The 21,802-nt window shown below is 36.2% G+C and overlaps 3 protein-coding genes across 4 annotated transcripts; all 3 read left to right on the top strand.

Moving 5' to 3' along the window:
- The first annotated feature begins 353 nt into the window (after window positions 1–353).
- Window positions 354–1,562, top strand: LOC140955988 (G-type lectin S-receptor-like serine/threonine-protein kinase At4g27290). The gene is made up of 3 exons (XM_073411673.1): window positions 354–806; window positions 950–1,297; window positions 1,380–1,562. The coding sequence occupies exons 1-3, from the start codon at window positions 354–356 to the stop codon at window positions 1,560–1,562; spliced, it is 984 nt and encodes a 327-aa protein (XP_073267774.1).
- LOC118036985 (G-type lectin S-receptor-like serine/threonine-protein kinase SD1-1) lies at window positions 1,538–4,193 on the top strand. The gene is made up of 7 exons (XM_073411608.1): window positions 1,538–1,627; window positions 2,054–2,194; window positions 2,460–2,605; window positions 2,845–3,055; window positions 3,289–3,526; window positions 3,604–3,754; window positions 3,884–4,193. The coding sequence occupies exons 1-7, from the start codon at window positions 1,609–1,611 to the stop codon at window positions 4,187–4,189; spliced, it is 1,212 nt and encodes a 403-aa protein (XP_073267709.1). The 5' UTR covers window positions 1,538–1,608; the 3' UTR covers window positions 4,190–4,193.
- A 10,340-nt stretch (window positions 4,194–14,533) lies between these two features.
- LOC118036984 (G-type lectin S-receptor-like serine/threonine-protein kinase At4g27290) lies at window positions 14,534–19,225 on the top strand. 2 transcript variants are annotated; one of them, XM_035042859.2, is made up of 7 exons: window positions 14,534–16,095; window positions 16,755–16,895; window positions 17,063–17,220; window positions 17,462–17,672; window positions 17,923–18,160; window positions 18,238–18,388; window positions 18,597–19,225. In XM_035042859.2, exons 1-7 carry the CDS (start codon window positions 14,829–14,831, stop codon window positions 18,900–18,902), a joined length of 2,472 nt encoding a protein of 823 aa, XP_034898750.1. In that variant the 5' UTR covers window positions 14,534–14,828; the 3' UTR covers window positions 18,903–19,225. The 2 variants fall into 2 exon arrangements, with proteins under 2 accessions (XP_034898750.1, XP_034898749.1); XM_035042858.2 differs by having other exon boundaries at window positions 14,538–16,095; window positions 17,060–17,220.
- The last annotated feature ends 2,577 nt before the right edge of the window (window positions 19,226–21,802 follow it).

Below are 21,802 nucleotides of genomic sequence, written 5' to 3'. Positions count from 1 at the left end.
ATTAACTTAAAGAGTACTTTAGTACTTTAGCAATTAGGTAGGTGTTCTCTGTAGCAGAAGATTGGTATTCCAACGAACTCAAGCAATGGAGAAGAAATCTTAAGCTTATAGGGTCGTAATTCAGAGTCCACTAGCCTCAATTTTCAAAGTAAATGATTCCTTGAGCTTTATGTTTTAAGTCTTAAAGTAGTGTCAACCATTTTTGGAGCACAAGGGTCACTTCAGAGCAATAATTTCCAGAGTCTTGCGTTCTCTGTAGAGTAATTGTGATGTTAAATAGGCAATTCCTTGAGACGAATATTTTCACATCTAGCAAGGCCAGCCATTTTTTAAATAAAAAATTGAGAGAACCAATGGATTACATCCCCATGCTTGTTTTCTGCTTCATTTCATTTCTGATTGTAAGAACAGCCACACCTACTGACACCATAAACACAGCTCAGTTCATTAGAGATGGAGACACTATAGTTTCAGCTGGTGGGACCTATGAATTAGGATTTTTTACCCCCGAGAAATCCAGAAACCGATACTTGGGGATATGGTATGGCAAAATATCTGTCCAGACAGCAGTTTGGGTTGCCAACAGAGAAACTCCACTTAACGATTCGTCAGGAGTTGTAAGGCTTACCAACGAAGGACTTCTTGTCCTTCTCAATCGTAGTGGAAGCATCATTTGGTCTTCCAACACATCAGCACCTGCTAGGAATCCAGTTGCACAGCTATTGGATTCAGGAAACCTTGTTGTGAAAGAGGAGGGTGATAATAACATGGAGAACTCCTTGTGGCAGAGTTTTTTGATTATCCAGGTAACACACTAATACCGGGCTCGAAGCTAGGACGGAAATAGAATAACTGGCATGGACTGGCACTTGACATCATGGAAGTCATCAGATGATCCTTCCATAGGTAATATATTTCAATAACCCTTATTCCTGGTGGATATCCCGAGTATGCAGCGGTGGAAGATTCAAATGTGAAGTATCGAGCTGGGCCATGGAATGGTCTGGGGTTCAGTGGATTGCCTCGGTTAAAACCAAATCCGATATACACATTTGAATTTGTTTTTAATGACAAGGAGATATTTTACAGAGAAACTCTTGTCAATAACTCAACGCATTGGAGAGCCGTCGCAACTCAGAATGGTGATCTCCAGCTCCTTTTGTGGATGGAGCAAACCCAAAGCTGGTTTCTTTACGCAACAGTAAATACAGATAATTGTGAGCGTTATAACCTCTGTGGTCCAAATGGTATCTGTAGCATTGACCACTCTCCAGTTTGCGATTGCTTGAATGGATTTGTACCAAAAAGTTCCAAGAGACTGGAAGAAGACAGATTTGGTTAAGTGGTTGCGTTAGAAAGACTGCACTAAATTGTTCCAGAGATGGGTTTCGGAAGCTCAGAGGTTTGAAGATGCCGGAGACAAGAAAATCATGGTTCAACAGGAGTATGAACCTGGAGGAGTGCAAGAACACATGCTTGAAGAACTGCAGCTGTACTGCGTAATGCAAACTTGGACATTAAGGATGGAGGAAGCGGTTGCTTGCTTTGGTTCAATGATTTGATTGATATGAGAACTTTCCTTCAAACGAGCAAGACATTTTTATACGGATGGCTGCATCAGAACTAGGTATGAATTTATCCTCAGATTAGAGAAGTCGTTTTCTTAATTATTATTAAAATTCGAAATATATTAAGATAGAAAACTAGCAAGCTATTGGAAAAAGGATACAACGTTTAAAAATCTTAAAACCAAGCTATCTAGTCTCTGATCGTATCCAAGCCTTTCCTAGCAAGGCTATCAAGCGACAGAGTTTCCTTCTGTTTCTCTGAGCGTATCCAAACCAAGCTATTAATTTTCCCTTATACACAACTAGATTAGTCATGACTTGGCATGTCACTTGGTGATGGATTGGTTTTCTCCTACCCAAAATGATACTGTTTTATAATGAATGAGTAGAAATCTGAAATTGAATGATAATAACTAACCAAACAAATACAAAAGGCATTTGGCATTTCCTCTTTTTAACACCATTTTTTCTGTACCATGTTACAGATAACGGTGACTCTGCAAAGGTTAATACCAAATCCAAAGTGAAGAAAAGGATCATAGTAAGCTCAGCGTTGTCTACTGGGATTCTGTTCGTTGGCCTATGCTTGGTCTTGTATGTTTGGAAAAAGAAGCAGCAGAAAAACAGTACGTATTCAAGCCATCAAAATCTAAGTATTCCTATTGCACCAGTTCTGGATCATTAGATAACATGATTGGGTTTTTTAAAAAAATAAAATATAAATTTGATTTTCAGTAATGTAAAGGTATGACTGTAAGTTGTTCAAAAGCCCCGTTGTGTTTGATGCTATAAAAATATTGAGTTTAGCAGCAAATAGAGATCCTTTGTCTTTCTTTCTATTTTTTAAACAAGCATAACAGTTATGCTGATAGCTGACAAGAAAAATGACAGGTGATTTGCAGAGAACATCAAATAACAAGGACTTGAAGGAAGAACTGGAGTTACCCTTCTTTAACATGGATGAGTTGGCTTGCGCAACAAATAACTTTTCTGTATCCAATAAACTAGGACAAGGGGGTTTCGGACCTGTTTATAAGGTAATAATTATCCATAAACAGTCGTGCAATATAGCTTCTGAGTTTTCATGGTACAAACTCCAGGCACCAATGGAGTTCTGTGGTATTGAAATTGTTCCACTACGGAACCAACCTTTTTTTAGCATAAAAGGATGACTGATTGGAAAGAATTCCTGAACAGATACAAGCTGCATGAAATTCTCTAAGAATTTCAGCAGACAACGTATGATTTGCTTATGATGCTGAGTAATTATTTACAGGGAACATTAACAGATGGACGAGAAATAGCTGTCAAGAGGCTCTCTAAGAATTCAAGACAAGGACTTGATGAGTTCAAAAATGAAGTCAAACATATCGTGAAACTTCAGCACCGGAATCTAGTGAGGCTTCTTGGATGCTGCATTGAAAGAGATGAAAATATATTGGTCTACGAGCTTTTGCCTAACAAAAGCTTGGACTTCTACATTTTTGGTATGAATCTCACAAAACTATTCAAAAAGCTAATCCAATGTTTCAAATTTAGCACTATTGAGCTTCCAAAATGGTTTTGACATCAATTGTTTAGCCATCTATTGAGCATCGTTCATATGCATATGTAATTGTAACTCAAAATTCACTGATCGTAACTTATCATCTCCTTTTTTCTTGTTCCTTCACCAACATTTATGAATCTGATAAGAGATGTAATGGATTGACTTGGGCAGATGAGACTCGAAGCTTGCTACTAGATTGGCCTAAGCGATACAACATCATCAACGGGATTGCTCGAGGACTCCTTTATCTTCACCAAGATTCGAGACTACGAATAATCCACAGAGATCTAAAAACCAGCAATATTTTGTTGGATCACGAAATGAATCCAAAAATCTCAGACTTTGGCCTGGCTAGAAGTTTTGGAGAAAATGAAACTGAAGCCAATACTAATAAAGTGGCTGGAACGTAGTAAGTGTCATTTCTATCATACGCATTTTATCTTCATAGTCTGCAAATGAAACTTAAAATTCTATGAATACATGCAGTGGTTACATATCTCCAGAGTACGCAAATTATGGGCTCTACTCGCTAAAATCAGACGTCTTCAGCTTTGGAGTATTGGTGCTAGAGATAGTGAGTGGCTATAAGAACAGAGGATTCCATCATCCAGATCACCACCTCAACCTTATTGGGCATGTAGGTGTCACAGATTATCTTTAACTTCAATATATTCAGTTACCAAATGCCCGCGCATGTTTAATGAAACCTGAGCACCTTAAATCTTCAATGTGTTATTTATTGACAACATGGTTTTTGTTTTATCAGGCTTGGAGACTGTTCAAACAAGGCAGGCCTCTGGAACTAGCTGCGGGATCAAAAGTTGAAACACCCTTTTTGTCTGAAGTGCTACGTTCAATTCACGTAGGGCTATTGTGTGTGCAGGAAAATCCAGAAGATAGACCAAACATGTCATATGTGGTTTTGATGTTGGGTAATGAAGATGAATTGCCTCAGCCTAAACAACCAGGATTTTTCACTGAAAGGGATCTTGTTGAAGCAAGCAATTCATCAAGCCAGAGCAAACCACCTTCGGCAAACGTATGCTCAGTTTCAGTGTTAGAGGCAAGATAGATTACTTGTATTTTTTATTCTTATGAAAACTTGTCTGCTTGTTTCGCGTGGTCATGATGTTTGTGATCGTGTGCTCATAAAAAACTCTGCTGAATGTTTTCCATGGCAAGGTTAATTTCCAGGAAATTATTAACATTTTTTCAGCAAAATAAAAAAAGGAAAGTTGAGAGGAGAGGGACTTAAGTAAACTAGGCTCTCGGCTCGGCTCAGTTGAGGCCTGGACTTGGATGTATTGTAAAAATAATTTTTTGCATTACAAAATATTATTTTATCCCAACTTAGATTTGTGCTTGAGTCTAGTCCTTAAAGAATTACTAGTTCTGGTCCATGAATGTAAAACTGATTAGTTTTCTTCCAGAAGAATTTTTGTAGAACAGTTTTTCAACTTAAAAAACATCTAATTTAAAGCTACAAATGTTTTGGTTTAATTCAAATTTTATGGAGGGTAAACAAAGTTGATAATGAGAGAATTCTATCAGCTTTTTGGTTTCTAAAATTGTTTATAAAAAGGATTGAAGAAGAGTGTTTTCAGGATTGGTTTTTATACACTGTTTAATATATTTATCTACAGAATTTGACATTCTTCTTCACGTATTTTTCCATCTTAAATCTTCTGATTTTTTTAAGCTTTATTCATTTTTGTTTTTTTTCATAATCTAGAGCTTAGTTTCAATTATTGTAGAAAGACATTGAGGATAATTCATTTATATCTACTGGACCTTGATTACAAGGGCACCTAAACAAGATAATGTTGTTGAAATCTTGTGAGGTTTATTCAAGTGAGTTTTTATTTGCACAAAGTGAAAACCAATAAAGCCTTAACGATAAATAATTTTAACTTTAGCAACAACAAAATATTGAGGTTGGTTATATTCTAAAATCTTCAACAAGTAATTACTTTAAATTGGTTTTGTTTAAATATATATTTTTATAAAAATTTAGTATATATGCTAGGATTGTATTTCTATATCTTATGCAAGTCTATATATTTACTTAATATGCATGCTATCTTTTTTTTATTGCAAGGTTATCATGTTCTTGTTGGGTTCTAAAATCCATACTCACAGCGAAATCAATAAATTTAATGTAATATTTGGGAGTCCGTAGGATTTTATTAGATAGATCTAGAGTTATATTATTTGCATTTGAGTTATGTGACCAAGTGCTCACGAGTAGGAAAAGAGCTAGGAGGAGGTTAATGGGGGCCTAGGCCCCTGCAAAAGTTTTAAAATTTTATAACCAGACCAAACTTTTTTTTAAAAAAAAAGAAAAACGTTGTTGTTTTCTATTAAAGATATAAATCCCTAGTTAATAATAATTTAGATTGCAGCATCTCTCTTTGTGAGTGTGTGAGGATGAGTTTTCTCTTTTGCTTTAGTTTTTTAACAAACTGAATCGACTTATTAAAAAACAATTGTTTTCATGTTGTCATCATATATTTTTTATTCATGAATTGCTATTCATTGGGTGAGATATCAAATTTCAATTGTGTTGGTATCTAAGTTCAAAGTTATCTGTGTATCATATTTTCAAACCTGATTTCTTAGCTTTTTTATAGTTATATTTATTGTTATCTATTTTTGGGTTCCCACACAAAAAATAAGAAAATACAAAAAATGAAATATATTCAGAAAAAATCAAAAAAATAATGGAAGCAAGAAAAGGATGCTGGAATGCCGAGGAAATGTCAGAATTGGTTGAGAAGGTTTAGAAATACAAGAATTGAAATCTAGCGTTATATTTTTTACTAATGAGAGCCTTGTTGACAAAGAACATTCAAGTTGAGGAAGAAAAGTTCAAAATCAAATGTTTATGGAGTCAATTAAATATTATCTAAGGTTTAATTGAATTTATGGAGGGTTGGATTGTAAGAAAATTTGATTTTTTTAAGTCAATTTAGGCTTTTATTGGAAGAAATTAAAGTTCTAGGGTCCAATTATAATTTTTAAAAGTTGATTCGATCAAATCAGGGTTTAATTGCATAATTATTAAAGTTTGATGGCCAATTAGGGACTTGATTAAAACAATCCGAAACCAAGGACCAAACCGGAAAAGGCGCTAAAATCAAGGGATCCTTAATTACAAAATTGCAAAAACATCCAAGGACCAAATCAGAAATATGCATGTTGAATTAGCAAACGACGTCACTTCCTTAACAACTGTTGATCACCTTCTTCATCCGCAACAGCTTCAACAGTGAATGAGCGCTATCAATGGAGCCATTTTAGCAACAAAAACAGCAAAGTGCTTTAGTTATAGGGAATGTTTCACGGCTACTATTCAGACATGCCGTTACCAAGTTAGACGTTGCACTGCAGGCCATTCTTTGGCTATAAAAGCCAGAGAAAGATGATGAAAAAAGGGAGGAAAAAGGTGATAAAAACAGAGAGAAGACAGAGGAGAAAAAAAAAAGGGAGAAAACGGGGAAGAGTGGAACAGAAAGAGAGAAAAACAGAAACATAGAGAGGAAAGACAGCATAAAAACACGCAGAGAAAAGGAACGAGAGAGGAGAGAAGAGAAAAGGAGAGGAGAGGATGGGACAGAAAGGGAGAGAGGAAAGAAGACAGGGGAAAGGAGAGGAGGAGGACACAGACACACCAGCAAAAAAAGAACAGGGAGAATAAAGAAAGGAAACAGAGGGATGTGCACTGGGTAGCACAGGGAGAAGGAAGCAGGGAAGAGGGACTGTTGAACCTCTTTCAAAACCGCAAGATCCGTGATCAAGCTCAGACGAATTGGGAAAAAAAAACACGAATACCAGTAGCAAGGAAAAACAGATAAAGAGGAAGAACCAGAGGAAAAGCAAACTGAAGAAAACAGAGTTTTCTTATTTATCAAAAACTGATCTTACAATCTCTTTATACATAAGAAATATAAACGTAAACTTATCAGTTACAACAATTAATAATAGCATAACAGCTGTAAGCATTATATGCTGGCATTCATTGGTTTTAAACCATCCGTTACTAACCATAATTACGATAACTGCCTAACATTCCCCCGTAAACTAGACACCGGATAGGTGACAAGTTTGGAAACATGATGTTCAAAACGGTCAACTGGTAAGCCTTTTGTGAAGACATCTGCAAGTTGAAGTTGAGAAGGGATGAACTGAACTTTGTGACTGCCAGAGGCAACCCGTTCACGAACAAAATGATAATCAATAGCAATGTGTTTTGTACGAGCATGGAAGATAGGATTAGCGGCTAAGTATGTGGCAGACAGGTTGTCGCAATTAAGCAAAACTGGACGGGTAAGCGGACAACGAAGTTCAGTTAAGAGACCTTGAATCCACAGAGTATCGGCACAGGCATAGGCAAGGGCGCGATATTCTACTTCGGTACTGGAACGAGAAACTGTGGGCTGCTTCTTGGCACTCCAATAAATGAGGTTGGGTCCCAAGAATATACAATACCCGGTTGTGGACCTGCGAGTGTCAGGACATCCAGCCCAGTCTGCATCAGAATAGGCTACTAAGAAAGAATAGTCAGGAGACCTGCAAATGGGAAGGCCAACTCCAAGAGTGCCTTTTAGATAACGTAAAATCCGTTTGACAGCTTCAAAATGAACATTACTTGGTGATCCCATAAATTGAGAGACATGTTGAACAGCATAGGAGATATCTGGACGAGTCATGGTGAGATATTGTAAGGCGCCAACCATCTGTCAATAAGGAGTAGGATCCGTAAGGAGAGTACCATGGGTCCAAGAAAGGGTACCTTTGGAAGTCATGGGTGTAGAAACAGGTTTGCAGTCTAAGAGATTGTTGCGTTTAAGAAGATCAACGGTGTACTGGTTTTGAGTAAGATGGATGGAAATAGGGTGATAATGGACCTCCACACCAAGAAAATAATGCAAACGCCCCAAATCTTTTATGTCAAACTCAGCACCCAATGTGCGGAGAAAGGCAAGAAGATGAGAAGAATTACTACCAGTGAGAATGATGTCATCGACATATAGCAACAAGATCATAACAGAAAGGTGATCATGATAAATAAACATAGAATTGTCAGCCTTGCTTTGAGTAAAGCCAACACGAAGAAGGAAAGAACTAAAACGCTGAAACCATGCCCGAGGGGCCTGCTTAAGGCCATAAATAGCCTTATGAAGTTTACACACATGATTGGGCCGGTGAGGATCAGCAAAGCCAGGTGGCTGCCACATATATCGACGGATAGGGAGCCATGCAAGAATGCATTTTTGACATCGAGTTGCAGAAGAGGCCATCAAAAAGAAATAGCCAGACAGAGAATAGTGCGAATGGTTGTGGGCTTAACCACAGGACTGAAAGTATCAAAATAGTCAACACCAGATTGTTGATGGAAGCCTTTGGCAACAAGACGTGCCTTATATCGTTCAATTGTTCCATCAAATCGTCGCTTTATTCGGAAGACCCATTTGCAACCAACTGTGTTGAGTGAAGGAGATGACGGCACCAAGGACCAGGTGCCCTGCTGAAGAAGAGCATGATACTCATCTAACATGGCTTGTTTCCATTCGGGATGACGAGAGGCTTGGGTGTAACATGTGGGTTCAATGTTTGTGTTGACTAAAGCAGAGAAAACATGAGGAACGGGGTACCGAGTAGAAAAATTGGCATGATATTTGGGATTGGGCTTGACAATTCTAGATTTAGACCGCGTATGCACAAGACTGACACGGTCACTTGGCGGTAGAGGTTCGATGACAGGTGTTGAAGAAGAGATAGATAAGTCTGATGGTGTTGGAGCACGTGGGTCTGAGGATGGGGATGATACAGCCGATTGTGGAGAATTTATGAGGGCTAGTTGTGAAGAGCTAGGTTCAACGGGAAAAGATGGAGAGGAAATTGACCTAGAGGTGGACTAGGCTGATGTTTGGGAATTGTCAGTAGTAATGGACTGAGCTGGTGGATTAGGAAGAAAGCCCACGGGGACTACAACAAGATCTGAGATTTGAACATGCTTAGAAACAATAGCATAATAGAGTTGGTCTTCATGAAAAATGACATGGCGAGAAACATAGAGCCGACCTGTAGGAGGATGGAGGCAGCGGTAACCATGATGACGATCACTGTAGCCAACAAAAACACACTGTAGAGAACGAGGTTTTAATTTGTTAGTTACATAATCTCCAAGATAGGGGTAACAAATACATCCAAAAACACGAAGGAATGTGTAATCCAGGGAAACGCCAAATAATAACTTATAGGGGGAGGTTCCTTGAAGAATAGGGGTTGGAAGTCGATTAATCAAAGAAACTGTCGAACAAAATGCTTCGACCCATAGATTATGAGGCATGTGAGCAGTGTGTAAGAGGGTGCGACCCATATCAGCAATATGGCGATGTTTTCGCTCTGCTAACCCATTCTGTTGGGGTGTATGAGGACAAGAAAAACGATGCACAATGCCATTAATAGCACAAAACTGTTTAAATTATAGGTTATCATATTCCTTCCCCCCATCACTTTGAAATTGTTTGACAGACAAAGAGAATTGAGTTTTAACATACATAGCAAAAGTAGAAAAATGACCAAAAACTTTAGATTTAAGACGCATAGGGAAAATCCATGAATAATGAGTGTAATCATCCGTAAACAAGACATAATAGCGATATCCAGAAACAGAAACAACAGGAGATATCCACACATCTGAATGGATTAAAGCAAATGGCTCAGTAGAACAATGGTCATGAGATGAAAAGGGAAGTTTGATTGATTTAGCTAACGCACAATGGCTACAGGGAGAATTTGATAAGCGAGAAAAAGAACCTAATAAGGAGCGAGAGACAAGTGTGTGAAGAACTTTATTAGAGGGATGACCAAGACGACGATGCCATAAAGAGGACGATGCAAGGCTAGAAGAAAAAGCTTGCTTGGAGCTGGATGATAACGCTGGAAAGATAGGATAAAGACCATTTTTACATAGGCCCTGAAAGAGAACAACACCACACTGTAAGTCACAAATTTGATATCCCCAATGAAAGAAAGTAATACTAACATTAAAATCACGAGTAAATTGAGCGATAGATAAAAGATTTTTATGAAGAGAAGGGACATGAAGAACATCAGAAAGGGGGAAGACAAAAGGACCAGAAGAAAAGGAAAGGTTACCAGAATGAGTGATAGGGAGAGTGTCACCATTACCAACAACAACCTGATCAGAAGCTGCATATGGAGTGCCAGAGTGAAATTTTTACGCATCACGGGTCATGTGATTTGTGGCACCAGAGTCTAAATACCAGTTAGGGTCTGAAGAGGACGTAACATGCATACCAGCAAAAGCACGAAGATAAGAGCACTTAGCTCGAACATGACCAAATTGTTGGCAATTCCAGCATTGAATTGACTGGCGAGAGGGTGGAGGACCCAAAAGACCTTGAGAGAATGAGGAAAGGCGTGGAGCACAGTGGGAAGGCTGGCCTGGGCTAGAGGAAAGGTGAACTTGAGATGAACCACCAAAGGGACGAGAGGGTTGGTCACGCAGGCGCGGGTGACGGGGTCCACGGTTGAAGCGGGCAGCAACAAAAGCAGCAGGGGAAGCCACAGGAGTCATCTAAGCTGCTAAGGCCTGTTGCCCTTCAAAAGCAAGAAGACGAGTTCGTAGGTCTGAGAAGGAAGGAAGTGGTGGGAAGTTTAAAATTGCCGTCACAATCATTTGATAGTCAAGACCCAAATCGCGAAGCACATAAGTAACCAGATCAGAGTTGGATACAGGTTCCTGGATCGCAGTGAGTTCATCAGCCAAACTCTTGGCATGAGCAAGGTATTCAGAGATGGATTTGGAACCTTTGGTAATAGAAGAGGCGAAATTTGAGCTGGGCAGAATTGACAAGGGATTGCTATGAGAAATTTTGTTTGAGACAATCCCAAATGTCCTTCAAGGTGGAGAACCCAATAACTTGTGAAAGAACACTTTCAGACAGTGTAGCACGAAGAATACTAATCAGGCTTTGGTCAATTTGAAACCAAGAGACATAGTTAGGATTGGCCAAAGACGAAGTAGAGGACTCAGACTTATCAGAAGGAGAAAGGGGAGGGGAGGGGCAAGGATGAGAGCCGTCAATAAAACGCCAAAGATTCCGGCCTAGTAAGAAAGGTTTTACCTGGCTTTTCCATACAAGATAATTTGTATCAGATAGTTTGACAGAGACAAGATGGGAGATGTTGGGAATGGAGATACTGGGAACACTGCTTGAAGCCATCGGGAAGAAAAGTTCTGGCTCTGATACCATGAAGAAACAGAGTTTTCTTATTTATCAAAAACTGATCTTACAATCTCTTTATACATAAGAAATATAATCGTAAACTTATTAGTTACAACAATTAATAATAGCATAACAGCTGTAAGCATTATATGCTGGCATTCATTGGTTTTAAACCATCTGTTACTAACCATAATTACGATAACTGCCTAACACAAACAAAACAGGGAAGATATAAAGCCAAAACATGTTGCTGTCTTCGTTTTGCTTCTAGGTAACTCCAACCTTGGCAAAATAATGCACAAAACACTGTGCACTTGGAATTTAATTACAGGATGGCTGTAGCAAGCGTGCGTGACTTATTCACGCACTCTGGCTGGTAGAATCCAGCGGGTCACTGGTTTGGGCTAGTGACCCGGCTAGGCCAGCTGGGTCCAGCCCAGCCACATTGGTCGAGCTCGGCCCAACGAAAAAAAAATTTCTTTGAAAAAATTATTTCAAAAAATCTGTAATTTTCCGCAAATATTTTACCGTATTTTGATCAATATTGGTTTGTATTTTTATACTGTAAAGATATAAATCTGGTATTGAAATATTTGATTTTTGTCAAAACATAAAAAAAAAATATTTTATTTTCATGAATACGGCTAAGTCTCTCTAATATATATATATATATATATATATATATATATTAATCATATTGTATCTTCATAAAAAATATATATATATTAGCATGCATTTTGGCTTTAATAACCAGTTTATTAAAGTCACGAGAACTAGGCCAATATTTCAAAATTCAAAAAAAATTATTTTGTTTTTTTTCTTTTAAATATCTAGGGTTATGATCTTGTACGTAAGACGTATTCCGGATATTAAAATTCTTTTGTTGACGTTAGAATAGTTAGGTTTTACCTAATAAGATAAGGATCTCTTTACCTTAGATAACTTTTCTTAAACCATAGACGAATCAACAACTAGAAAACACAAAAAGACTTTAAATTTTATCAGACAATAAACAATGCAGTCTACCTTAGGTATGTCGTATTTGGGGTGCTAAGAGAACCAGAGGACGAATTGAAAGACCAAAAAGGAATAGGGAAAACCCACGAACAGAGGAACAAAAAAAAAACACGCAGGAGAGAGAGATAGAGAGAGCGAGAGAAAGAGGAAGCGAAAGGCGAGATTGAGCAAAGAAGACCAGTCAGGTTACTGGTTTCACTGGTCTGAAACCAGTAACAGTACTGGGCCGGTCTAATTAGTCTAATTCATTTCAAAAAAAAATTCAAAAAACAACTGAGATTGAGCTATGTTGGGCCAGGCCCAGCCTGCCCAACTATTTAGGGCCAAGATTGTGTTTCATAAAACACACACCTGGTTTTTTTACTCTTTTATTTTCACACTTTTTTATTTTGATATCTAGGTAAAAAAAAACTTTTTGAATATCAAAAAATTCTTAAACAATTTGTTGATTTTTTTGAATTTATTTCTAAGTACCTCTTGTATTTTTAGGTATTTCACTATATAATTAATATGTGAATTTTTATTGTGAAATGCAAATCCAGTGTACGATATATATTTTTTCTTTAAAAAGATAAAAACAATATATGGATGCATTGATTTAAATTTATTTTATTGGTTTATTTATTGAGGTTAGATTCAAGAATACCATTTTTTTTTTGCTACGTAATATTTAATAACACTAGAGTTAGAAGTATCCGCAATTTAATATTTATTACCACTAAAGTCATGAATATTATAGGTATACCATCAAAGATAAAACACAACAAACTCTTACAAATTTAAAACAAAACCAAGAATGTATTCTGCCTTAGGAAGGATGCTTAAAAGGTGATAATGTTTTTTATTTTGAGTAACCATAATACTATGTTACCATGTTTTTATTGGGTCCTGAAATCCATACATACAACTAAAATGATAAATTTAAGGTAATATTTGGGAGTCTCTGAGATTTTATTAGATAGATCTAGAGTTGTATTGTTTGTATGTGAGTTATGTCACCAAGTGCTCACAAGTAGGGGCGAAGCTAGGAGGAGGTTAGTGGGGGCCTAGGCCCCTGCAAAATTCTTAACATTTTATAACTAGACCGAACTCTTTTTTTTAAAAAAAAAATGGTGTTGTTTTCCATTAAAAATATAAATCCCTAATTAATAATAATTTAGATTGCCTTATCTTTCTTTGTGAGTGTGGAAGGATGAGTTTTCTCTCTCACTTTAATTCTTTAAAAATTTTAATTGATTTATCAAAGAATAATTGTCTTTATAGTGTTATTTTATACTTTTTATTTGTGAATTGTTATTCATTGGGTGGTGATATCAGATTTCAATAGTATTGGTGTGTAGGTTCAAAGTTATCTCTGTATTAAACTTTCAAACCTGAATTTTCGTCCTTTCAAGAATTGCATCGTTTGCATAATGTGGCCAACTTCTCACAAGCATAGGTTAACTGTTAATTTTTCTGTCGTTTTCATTTTGTATAGCTTATAAATTGCGTTTCTCAATTTTCTTTCTTAGCTCTGATCCGGACATGGCACCCTTTCTTTTCATATAATATGATTTATTAGCTCCATAGGTTTCAATCACTGAAGCCTTATTTTCTCTTTTTTATCAACTTTTTCTCAACCCTTTTCACACAATCACATTAACTTTCTTTAGATTTATTGACTCAACTTTTCACTCAAAATATATTTTTTATTATCTTGGCATGTCTTGGCATTTCTAATTTTACTATTAAAATATTTATACTAATATACTTTCTTTTATATTTGTAACGTGTTTAACTTTAAACTGCAATGCAATCTATTGTTTTTAACACTAATATATCAAAACAATATAAAAAAAAAAAAACAATTATTTTTTTTTCAAAAATACTTTAAAAATAAATAAATAAATAAACAGCTATGAATGAATATACGGCGGATCAGTCTTCCCTTGAAGTCGATCTCCAGCACCGACTGCTCTTGGCCTCTTTCACTTGACAAGGAATAAGCTTCGCTCCACTAGCCTTGATTGGTGGGTGGAAGCAACGAGGATAGTCTGGTGGTATGCCACTTCCATGATTCGACTAGATTTTCAAGATTGGGTTGGTGTTCTCTGTACCAGAAGATTGGTATTCCAACGAACTCAAGCAATGGAAAAGAGATCTTAATCTTATTGGGTCGTAATTCAGAGTCCACTAGCCTCAATTTTCAAAGTAAATGATTCCTTAAGCTTGCTGTTTTAAGTCTTAAAGTAGTGTCAACCGTTTTTGGAATACAAGGGTCACTTCAGAGCCAATAATTTCCAAAGACTTGCGTTTACCTAGATCTCTGTAGCGTAGCATTGCTAGCTCTCCCGGCCCGTAGACTAATTGTGATGTTAAATAGGCAATTCCTTGAGACGAATATTTTCACATTTCATAATAAAACGAAGTGAGCTCCTTGAAGAAACACGAGCAGCAATGGATTGCATCCCCATGCTCGTTTTCTGCTTCATTTCATTTCTGATTGTAAGAACAGCCACACCTACTGACACCATAAACACAGCCCAGTTCATTAGAGATGGAGAAACTATAGTTTCAGCTGGCGGGACCTATGAATTAGGATTTTTCAGCCCCGGGAAATCCAAAAGCCGATACTTGGGGATATGGTATGGCAAAATATCTGTCCAGACAGCAGTTTGGGTTGCCAACAGAGAAACTCCACTTAACGATTCATCAGGAGTCGTAAGGCTTACCAACGAAGGAATTCTTGTTCTTCTCAATCGTAGTGGAAGCATCATTTGGTCTTCCAACACCTCAACACCTGCTAGGAATCCAGTTGCGCAGCTTTTGGATACAGGAAACCTTGTTGTGAAAGAGGAGGGTGATAATAACATGGAGAACTCCTTGTGGCAGAGTTTTGATTATCCAGGCAACACACTAATACCGGGCATGAAGGTAGGACGGAATATCAAAACTGGCATGGACTGGTACGTGACATCATGGAAGTCACCTGATGATCCTTCCAGAGGTAATATTACAGGCATCCTTGTTCCTGAAGGATATCCGGAGTTACTACTGTTGGAAGATTCGAAGCCGAAGCATCGAGCTGGGCCATGGAATGGCTTGCAGTTCAGTGGCATGCCTCAAGTAAAACCAAATCCCGTGTACATATTTGAATTTGTTTATAATGAGAAGGAGATATATTACACAGAGCAACTTCATAATAGCTCAAGGCATTGGAGGGTCGTCTTACCTCAGAGTGGTGATATCCAGCACATCCTCTGGATCGAACAAACTCAAAGTTGGCTTCTTTATGAAACAGCAAATACAGATAATTGTGAAACTTATGCACTCTGTGGCGCAAATGGTATCTGTAGCATTAACAACTCTCCGGTGTGTAGCTGCTTGAAAGGATTTGTACCAAAAGTTCCTAGAGACTGGGACAAGACAGATTGGTCAAGTGGTTGCGTTAGAAAGACAGCACTAAATTGTTCCAGAGATGGGTTTCGGAAGCTCTCGGGTGTGAAGATGCCGGAGACAAGAAAATCATGGTTCAACAGGAGTATGGACCTGGAGGAGTGCAAGAACACATGCTTGAAGAACTGCAGCTGTACTGCGTATACAAACCTGGACATCAGGGATGGAGGAAGTGGTTGCTTGCTTTGGTTCAATGATTTGATTGATATGAGAACTTTCCTTCAAAATGAGCAAGACATTTTTATACGGATGGATGCATCAGAACTAGGTATGAATTTATCCTCAACTAGAAAAGTCACTCTTGCTCTTTTTTTTTTTATTAAAATTTGAAATATTTTCAGAAAGAAAACCAGTAAGATAAAGCTACTGGCAAAAGGATACAAAGTTTAAGAATATTAAAACCAAGCTATATAGTCTGTGAGCGTGTCTAGACCTTTCCTTGCGAGGCTATCATCAGCAACAGAGTTTCCTTCTCTTAAAATATGGCTAAAAGAAACCTGATTAAGACCCTTAAGCATCATATAGTTGATACTTTTTTTTGCTTTACATCTAAATGATTTTTTTTCCAAATATATATTCTAGTTATCTTTCAGATAACTAGAAATCAAATTCATGAGAAGAAAGTTATCTTTATATTTATTCATATAACATGATCCTTGAGAGTAGCTTGCATATATGCTTGTGTTGATAGCATAATATATTAGTTGGCATGAAAGTACTTGAAATTTTCAGGGAAAACAAACACACAAACAACTAGATTAGTCACTTGGTGTTGGTGACATGATGGATTGTTTTTCTCCTACCCAAAATGATACTGTTTTATAATGAGTAGAAAAACTTTCCACCCTTAATAACTAACGAAACAAATACAATTGGCATTTGGCATTTCCTCTTTTTAACACCAGTTTTTTCTCTACCATGTTATAGATAACGGTGGCTCTGCAAGCGTTAATACCAAATCCAAAGTGAAGGAAAGGATCGTAGTATCCACTGTGTTGTCCACAGGAATTCTGTTTATTGGCCTATGCTTGGTCTTTTATGTTTGGAAAAAGATGCCGAAGAAAAGTAGTAAGTATTCACACCATCAAAATCTAACTATTCTGTTGTCCACTGGAATTCTGTTTATCGACCCATTCCGTTGTGTTTGATGCTATGAAAATCTTGAGTTTACCAGCTAATAGAGATCCCTTGTCTTTCTCTTTCTTCCCCCCCCCCCCCCCCCCAATCCATAGAAGTTATGCTGACAGGAAAAATGCAAAGAAGATCAAACAACAATGACATGAAGGAAGAACTAGAATTACCCTTCTTTAACATGGATGAGTTGGCTTCTGCAACAAATAACTTTTCCGATTCCAATAAACTAGGAGAAGGGGGTTTCGGACCTGTTTATAAGGTAATAATTATCCATAAACAGTCATGCAATATAATAGCTTCTGAGTTTTCATGGTACAAACTCCAGGCACCAATGGAGTTCTGTGGTATTGAAATTGTTCCACTACGGAACCAACCTTTTTCTAGCATAAAAGGATGACTGATTGGAAAGAATTCCTGAACAGATACAAGCTGCATGAAATTCTCTAAGAATTCAGAAGACATCGCATGATTTGCTTATGATGCTGAGTCATTATTTACAGGGAACATTAACAGATGGACGAGAAATAGCTGTCAAGAGGCTCTCTAAGAATTCAAGACAAGGACTTGAGGAGTTTAAAAATGAAGTCCAACATATTGTGAAACTTCAGCACCGGAATCTAGTGAGGCTTCTTGGATGCTGTATTCAAAGTGATGAAACGATGCTGGTCTACGAGTTCTTGCCTAACAAAAGCTTGGACTTCTATATTTTTGGTATGAATCTCACAAAACCTTTTCAAAAAGTTACTCCAATTTTTCAAATTTAGCACTATTAAGCTTCTATGAATTGTTCTACAATCTATTGAGCTTCCATAAAGTGGCCTTGTAGGAGAAGAGTAGTTTTCCCCAATTTCATTCTCACAAATTCTGCCATGTATGTGTTTGTAATTGTAACACAAAAACTCATTGGTAGTCACTTACCACTTATCAACTGATAAGAGCCATAATGGATTGACTTGGGCAGATGAGACTCATAGCTTGCTGCTAGATTGGCCTAAACGCTACAACATCATCAACGGGATTGCTCGAGGACTCCTTTATCTTCACCAAGATTCGAGACTAAGAATAATCCACAGAGATCTGAAAACCAGCAATATTTTGTTGGATGACGAAATGAATCCAAAAATCTCAGACTTTGGCCTGGCTAGAAGTTTTGGAGAAAATGAAACTGAAGCCAATACTAATAAAGTGGCTGGAACGTAGTAAGTGTCATCTCCATCATACGCATTTTATCTTCATAGTCTGCGAATGGAACTTAAAATTCTATGAATACTTGCAGTGGTTACATATCTCCAGAGTACGCAAATTATGGACTCTACTCGCTAAAATCAGACGTCTTCAGCTTTGGAGTATTGGTGCTAGAGATAGTGAGTGGCTATAGGAACAGAGGATTCAGTCACCCAGATCACCACCTCAACCTTATCGGGCATGTAAGTGTGAAAGTTATGTCACTTTGACTGTTTCATTTCAATAAATACTAGAGTGCTTTTGTTAAGTACCAGATGCCTGCACATGCTTATGAGACATGAACACTTCAAATACTTGAAGAAAAACTGAAGAAATTTTGAAAAACAATTTGAAAAACAGAATTTGCATGAATAGATAATGTGTTCTTAATAGCATGGTTTTGTTTATCAGGCTTGGATGCTGTTCAAGCAAGGCAGGCCTCTGGAACTGGTTGCGAGATCAGGAGTTGAAACACCCTATTTGTCTGAAGTCCTACGTTCAATTCATGTGGGGCTGTTGTGTGTGCAAGAAAATACAGAAGATCGACCAAACATATCACATGTGGTTTTGATGTTGGGTAATGAAGATGAATTGCCTCAGCCTAAACAACCAGGTTTTTTCACTGAAAGAGATCTTGATGAAGCAAGCTATTTATCGAGCCAGAACAAACCACCTTCGGCAAACGGATGCTCGATTTCAATGTTAGAGGCAAGATAGATTGCTTTTATTTTCATTTCAAGTGATTAAAGGCGAATATTCGATAGATGTCCTAGTTGCAGAACAGCAATTACGGACAGAAGCAAGTCAAATAAATGCTTCTAAAGCTTATGTCTCTATGAAACGTGAAGAAATTGAAGACAAGTATCTTCATGTAATCCAAGAGTTGCAGCTACATTTATGAATCATGGAGAGGGGACTCCAGATATTTCTCTTACTTGATGTTCATGTATCATCAAGATGTGCAAGTAAAAGTTAATTAATATGATCATGAGTTGAGCAAGAAATTTATTAATAAGAATATGAGTTTGTCGCTCGAGGAATCGTTTGAGTTTGACTCTATTATTTATTAATAAAAACATTAGTATCTTGGAAATAGCAAGTCATGTTCAATGATTACTAAGTTGAGGTGACCAGCACCGAGAAAAAAAAAAAAAAAAAAAAAAAGTGGTGTGGCTTCCATATGAACTAGATGGTGGATATATCTTTTCTTGTCATAATTTTATATTCGTGATGTTTGAAAGGATAATAATAATTATAATTTAAAATATTTTTTATTTAAAAATATATTAAAATAATATTTTTTTTATTTTTAAAAAAATATTTTTACATTAACATATCAAAACTATTTATGATGATTGTTTAACCAAGTATTTATTATATTAGAATGGTTATTAAAGATAATAATTGTACATCAAGTATTGTGTGTCACACAATCTAGTAGTTGGGTTATGTTTTTACATGAATATTTGATCATAGTCAAAAGAGGCTGGATGTGGTGCGTGAGTGAAAGGTTCACCCACCCTCATTATTTTTTTATTTATTTTGTTGATAATATATTCATTTTAAGCCCTATAAAACAAACATATTTATTCAAGAAATATAATCATAGTTATGATTACATAAAAAAATTGTTATGAGCCGATTCAAGGAATCATCAAAATGGGCTAGAATAAATAACCCAAGTGGAGGTAATGACCTTTGAAATTCATTTTTTGTGTATTTAACCTACCTTTTCTCTTTTCCCAGGATTTAAAAAGAAAAAAAAGAGAAGAAGAAGTCAATCCACTAATGCTCAACTGACGTGTTTATTATATCTCCTCTCTTTCATGACTCGCCTATCAATTAACTTTCTCTTAACCAATTTCACACATTTAAATTAACTTCCTTTTGACTCATTTAGTTAATTTTTCACTCAAAATATAATTTTTTTATGCTTGTATTACTTGGTATCTCTTGTCTTTTTTAATTTTACTATTAAAGTGTTTATGCTATGATATTTTGCTAGATATTTATAACATGTAACTTTAGACACTATCAAATTTAACAATTTTATCAATGGTACTTTTCATCAATATTTACTCTCACAATCTATCAATACGTATTTTACTGACAGGATCATGAACAAAAACATTCCTTCAGAAAAACCCTTGTTATTAATTTATGATCTGTTGGTGAGTCCGTTGTTAATAAATTTACGGATGGATTTATAGACGAACAAAGCTCGCAAAAAAAATCTACCCATTTTATCTTATCGATAAATCCATCGGTAAATTTAATATATTACCAACAGGAAAACCATATGTAATTTCATTTGTGTTTTTATTTATCTGTCAGTAAATATAGCTTATCGCCAATAAAATACCATCTGCAATTTCATCGGAGAGTTAATAGTAGCAATAGTATTTATAGTAATTCTTTTCTAATTCTTTGGAATATACCGATGGAAGTGTTTAGTCAGTAACCCCGTCAGTAATAAATTAAAATATTTTTAAAAACAAATGAATTGAACAAAAGTAGAAAAATAATTAAAATAAATTAAAATCAAATAAAAATCAAATATATAAAAAGAAATTCTAAATAATATAAAAATTAAATATTTATTATAAATTTTAAACATTTTTAAATTCAAATACAATCAATCTAAAATAAAGACGGCGATGAAGAAGGAGAAGGTTGGTTATCACCAAGATCGTAGGGCCAATAAAAAGCACATGGATGACTCATATTCGATCCCATTTTCATTACCACTCGATGAAATTCTTCATAATCCGTAGTGAGTCATTTATATTTTTTATAAAGATGGGTCGTCTGATCCTGTACTCAATGGTTTAGCATCGTCACGAACTCTAAAGTTTAAGTGCTCGAAACCAAGTGCGAGTATTCAACGGTCAAAACACCATAGGTCATCCGTAAGTTTGCAGTCGTAATGTTAGAAAGTCCATACACCTGATTTCTATCGAGCCCACCAGACGATCCTACCTCCAACCAAAATTCTGGATCAAGATCCAGATGGGTTGAACAATTATCCTTGTATCTCTCCTTCAACTTGTTATATGTATCCTAAAAAGAAAAAAAAAATAAAGTCATTAAATTCAAGGAAATAATAACCTAAAATTTTTTTTATATAGAAAACCAACATACCATATAATGCTAAGCTCACTTATCCATAAACTGTTGCACTCTTTTTTTGTGGTCATCACTTAACACATGTGTTTCAACAAAAAGCTCCATTACGCTTGCCTACAAGATAAAAATATTATCAGCTAAATATATTTATAAAAAATAACTAATAAAAAAATAGATATAATAAAAAAATCTTATCTTATGCTTTACATGTTAAATGAACAAAACAGAGCCGCTGGTGTGTATGGTAACAGAACCGTGAACATTTTTTTGCTTTTAGACCATCATTTTTTTACTATCCAACATATATGGCGATTTGAAATCATTCCAAACTGCCATGTCATTTCAGGCTGGAAGCTCGCTTTCTCTCTATATTTTTTTTGTTTTCTTTTAAGTCTCGTACCAAAGATCACGCAACCTATATATTACCGATAAATTATTTATTAGTAAATGAAAAATATATATATTTTGAAAAAAATATATATCTCTTGATT

Source organism: Populus alba, chromosome 10 (genome assembly GCF_005239225.2).
Source record: "Populus alba chromosome 10, ASM523922v2, whole genome shotgun sequence".
NCBI classification, from domain to species: Eukaryota; Viridiplantae; Streptophyta; class Magnoliopsida; order Malpighiales; family Salicaceae; genus Populus; species Populus alba.
The sequence above is the reverse complement of the archived record's forward strand: the minus strand, read 5'-3'. Positions and strand labels throughout refer to the sequence as shown.